This window comes from Cynara cardunculus, assembly GCF_001531365.2.
Source record: "Cynara cardunculus var. scolymus isolate 2C chromosome LG 9, CcrdV1, whole genome shotgun sequence".
NCBI lineage: Eukaryota > Viridiplantae > Streptophyta > Magnoliopsida > Asterales > Asteraceae > Cynara > Cynara cardunculus.
In genome coordinates, this window is record NC_037536.1 from 6,755 (window position 1) to 12,063 (window position 5,309).

Here is a 5,309-nt window from a genome sequence, read left to right on the forward strand (position 1 = left end):
TGTATTTTGACATTTATTCTAATCATTCCGTAACTGAGTGACAGAATGATAGTTGGGTATGTTGCATATCACATGATAGAATTAGCATGTATCGAGATAGGATTTGTCCCTCTTTTATGTGACGGGAGTGATGCCTCTGGGCCCCTTGATAAATATATACTAAAGAAATGCATGCATGCTTARATAATTGATATGAGATATCATTATCTATTTTTATTAGTATGTTAAGGAATCAAGAAACTAGAGATTGGACATAACGATAATGACACATTCAATGTCTCGTGTTCAACCTGGACATCAAGGACAAAAGAATTAAATATGTAAAACTAAAATTGACTACAAACCGATAATTTGTTGTATCACTAATTCTCGTCATTTGGGTAACCGTGATGTATTGCTAGATACCGCTCATCGTTTTTAACTATAAATATGAGATTTATATTTATTGCCAACATGTCGAGAACCCATTGGGYCACACGCTTTGAACATATTCGAATAAGAAGTTTCAATAATTAAAATGTTTAATTATCATATCTGATTTGTATCGATTTAATCTGATTAAATAAAATCAGATATTATTTATGTTGGACATAAATAAARWTGACTAKGTATGGCTTTGTAAGAGAGTGATGGTGCATGGAAGGTTTTACACTCAAGCATGGTGGAGGCATGGTGGAGGTATGATGATGATTAGGTCATACATCCCATGTCCATATAAAATGTATGACATTTTTTATGCAAGAGAGTTTTTTTTGGTCTTGCATTCTTCTCTCCTAAAACCACCTAGAACAATATGCTCCCGTTTCTTTCTAAATTTTAAAACCGTGACTAGCATCACGAGAAGGCAAAGGATTCGGATTGTTCGCGTGGATACCGTGGAGGCATCAAGCTTTGTTTGTTGCTGTGATCTAGAGTTTCACTAACTGTGAGGTATAATTTTGAAACACCCGATTTATTCCGGTTCGTATGGGTCCTTGGAGGGTTACGGTTTTATTTTCCGCTGTGCTTGAGATCCCGTAACCTATCAATATGTTGCTCCTCCTAGATCTTTCATGGCAAAGCATGCTCTAAGCCAAGTTTTAATGTCTTGCAAGGTTGGAATATCGTTTCTAATGATTAGTATGTCATCAACATACAAGTTCAAAAAGACACCAGTGCTCCCACTGGGTCTAATATAAACACAAGGCTCATCTTGATTTTGAGCAAAACCATACTCTTTAATTTTCTCATCAAACCTAAGATTCCAGCTTCTAGATGCTTGTTTCAATCCATAAATGGATGTTCGAAGCTTACACACCTTTTTAGGGTCTGTTAGATTCACAAACCCTTCCGGTTGCACCATATATACGTCCTCGCTTAGGTGACCGTTTAGGAAAGCGGTCATGACACCATTTGCCTTGTCTCATAATCATAGTATGCGGTTTGTTTGAGATATGTCCATTGTCACCACATAATTCACATTGCATGCTCCTATTGGGTCGCACGCAAAGTCCAAATAAGGTGCAAGAATAAAACGTAAGGGACTAAGTTTGTTAAACATCATGTTTGATGGTTTAAATTAGAAACTTATAAAAGATATAAGTCATCCTTAAAATATTTTGTAAATTGAAGGGTTTAGCTTGCAATTTACCAAAGTTAGAGGGGTTGATTTGAAACTTTGAGAAAGCACTCAAGTATGCATGGCATGGGGACTTGTGCCACTTGAGTGGCTCTTTTTTCTTCTCTTCTTTATGGGTTTGGCCGTACCATACACATACACACAAGAAAAGTTCTTTTTTTCTCTCTACACACACACTAGTGTGTGTTCTTGGTRTTCTTGAGCCAAACTTGAAGAAGATAGGGGACTCTCTTGCACCTATACTTGGAGCTTTGGGTGTGAACACATAGAGGAACTCTCCTTTTGGGTTCTCCTTGCAAGTGAAAGTCGAAATTCTTTCTCTATCTCTTGTTATGTTGCTTAATCTCTTGTACATTGGATCCTTTTTCTTGTTGGATGGTTATTATGTTTTTGCTTCCGTTGCATGTATGTTTTTTTTATAACCATCCTCCAACAAATGGTATCAGAGCCACTTGTACAAAGATTTTGCACATCTTCATCTTTTCTTCTAAGAAATTGGTTTAGATCATGTATTTGTGCACACTTTCGGGAAAGGGTGTGCATGTTGCATGTAGAACCATTTCTAGTTTTTCACTTCTAATTTTAAGTTTCATTTCCCTCTTTAGTTTAGATTTCAAAACCTCAAATTTTTAATCTTTTAAGGGTTTAAAAATCTTGATTTAAAAGGTTCATCTTTTAACCTTCTTATACTTTGTTTTGAAGTCCGAAAAACACCCATTTTGAGCTCTATTTTAATCCAATAAAAGGGAGATCTTTTGGGGTTGTTTTAGACCTTATTTAAACATGTTTTGGGGCTGTTTTGGACAGCCTATAAGGTTGTTTCAAAGCTGCCAGGACAGCAGCCTTTGAGCTGTAATTTAAGCCTAAAAAAATCAAGTTTAAAACTTGGTTTTGATTGTAAAATGTTAGCTCTTTTGTGCTGCCTTTTAGGGGCTGTTTTTGGCTGTTTTTTAAGAAGTTTTGGGGCTATTTCTATGTAGTAAATAGACCAAGAACTTGAAAAAAATCTGGCTCTTTGTTTTGTGTAAAAAAGAGGGATATAAAAGGAAATAAAAGTCTAGTGAAAACCATTTTTACAAAACTAGTGTTTTCTTTTCTTAATGAAATAAAACTTAGTTGTTGTACTATAGAAGAAAACTTTTATTATTTCTTTTTGATTGAAATATGTTTTTTGTGTTTTCCCAAATATTTTGATACACTTGCATGTTGTTGCTTGGATGGTTTTTGGCATGAAATAAAACTTAGTTGTTTTTTAGTGTTTGGCAAATTTTGCTTATATCTGTAAAATGACCAAAAAAGACAGTCTTCCATATTATTGACTTATGAGAGTGTTTGGGATTGCTTATTAACTTATTTGATTTTTTAACATGTAAAAAATTATTTTTCGTCATTTATAATATATTTGCGAAAAATTTATATTAATAAGATTAATAATTTATATCAATAAGATTAATAATTAACAAACATTTATACTAATACCATTAATAACTCAAGAAAAAATAATATATTTATAATATATCTGATGAAGGGATATTGATGATGAGAGGAAGGGATGATGATGATGAGAGGAAGGGATGATGATGATGAGACGTATATGATGTTTGGATAAATTTAAAGAGGGTTAAAATGGTAAATCGGTGATAAGTTGTTTTTSATAAGTCAGTAAGGATTAACTTATCAAAAACTGCTTATTACCGGTTTGGCACCGGTATAAGCAGTTTTTTTTTCTTTTCCCAAACACTCTAAAATAACTTATCTCCGGTGTCAGACTGAAATAAGTTAAAAAGCAGTTCTGATAAGCAATCCCAAACACCCCCTAAATAAAAAATGGTTTTTAATACAAATTAATGGGTCCCACTGATTTTGCCGTTCAAGAAACCCACGGCATATTTGCCGTTCAAATAAGGGATCCGGTAAAACCTAAATTTATTTGCCGGTCGATTGGAGAAGTCACAAACGGCAATTCCTTAAAATTGCCGGTCGAGTGGAGATGCCCTAAAGACCACCATTTTTTTTTATGTAAGATTTGATGTTAAATTTTTGCATTTGGATCTTTTTTCTATGTAATCCTTCAGCAAAGAGTTGGCTTGTCACGCAAGTGAAACCCTAACCTGCCAAATCGTTCTCGGTACACCCTCTCCAAAGAATTTACCCACGGACTATAATCATCATCATAGATCAACAATATTCGAATAGACCAAAGGACCTCTCAAGATTGAAGGTCGTTGGTCACTTTTAAAATTTAAGGAAGATGAACGGCGGCCCATCTGGTTTCAGTATGTAACTTCTACCAAGTTCTTTGAAATTCCCTTTCTTATCACTAATCTGAATCAGGTGTTTATAATTCTTTTGCTTATTTATCAGATAATGCTCCGATCACTAGAACCTTTGTTGTTGCGTGTTTTCTGTTTACGATCCTGTTTGGGATCCAAGGTCGTTCAAACAAGCTCGGTTTGTCTTATCAGGTGTGGATTCATTTTCTTCTTAATGCTTACATTTATCCATTGGCTTTCAGTTACAGCCTTGTCTGAGATGCCCTAGTACCAATTTGACATTTTAGGGATTTGGTTATTTGAGGTCGCAATTTATGATTTGATTATATTTTGATTCACCATTTGGTGAATTAATGTATGGAAACCTAATTAAATCCTGATTCTAACTTTTAATTTGATAATTCTAATTCTATCTACTGACATCCCTCTTCATGTTGGGGACATGACAACCAATGATCTTTGAAGTTGAGAAACTAAAACAAGAAAACTAAAAAACAGTGATCTTTAACACTCATACAAGCTCATCCCCCCCCCCCCCCCCCCAATAACTAGATCACATGGAGAACCAGAATGCTGAATGCCCAATATCACACTTAGAAGTGAGAACTGGAGTGCCAAATGCCCATGATCCTTTTGCGTTAATATTGGAGCAAACAGATGTGGCACATGAAATAAATTGAAATGAACCAAGACCAAGTTAGAAAAAAAAAAAGAATTCCCAACATCTGCATGGTGATTGTCCAAGCCCCTACAGCAGTTTATCATACTATGTTTTTAAAGCATAAAGTTGATCACAACAGTATAGCCGCTGGTGTTGTGCATCACCAAATCAGTAATCAGTAATCTGTGTCTAGACATGGGAAAATGGAGAACTCCAATTTGATCCAATTTTTAACTTTAGCTGAGCAAGATTGAGACCAGTCTGTATCCTGATTAGTATCATATTCATGCTCCTCTTCCTAGTTCCCTCTCCAACACTCCCAAGAAGGGAAAATAAAAGAAAAATAGACTTGTCCTATAGCAGCCGTTAGAAGATTAGTTTTGAGATGCAAAATGGTCACGTTTATATACACTTTTTGAGCTACTTGTTGATCTATGATCATTTTTGTAAATGACAGGATATCTTGAAGAAGCTTCAATTATGGAAACTGATTGTTTCAGTTTTTGCATTTTCATCTACACCAGAGCTGATATTTGGCGCTTATCTTCTCTACTACTTCCGTGTGTTTGAGAGACAAATCGGTTCTAACAAGTATTCTGTGAGTATTTTTCTCAAGCGATTAACCTACTTGAATTGTTTGTAGCTTCTTCCCACCTACAAACTTAACAGTAATTAGAAATCTGCATCCTGTGTAACTGGATATGATGGTGATGTTGATATGTCATGCTCATGCATGATATATCTGAAGACAAAACCG

The 5,309-nt window shown here is 35.0% G+C and overlaps 1 protein-coding gene across 1 annotated transcript in view; it reads left to right on the forward strand.

Moving 5' to 3' along the window:
- Positions 1-3,676: 3,676 nt before the first annotated feature.
- LOC112518300 (rhomboid-like protein 20) overlaps positions 3,677-5,309 on the forward strand; it is a 7,010-nt gene continuing 5,377 nt past the window's right edge. Inside the window, exons 1-3 of the mRNA XM_025125949.1 lie at positions 3,677-3,894; positions 3,983-4,083; positions 5,010-5,150. Of these exons, the coding sequence (XP_024981717.1) occupies positions 3,870-3,894; positions 3,983-4,083; positions 5,010-5,150 (267 nt within the window). The 5' untranslated portion in view covers positions 3,677-3,869. The remainder of the gene's footprint in view (positions 3,895-3,982; positions 4,084-5,009; positions 5,151-5,309) is intronic.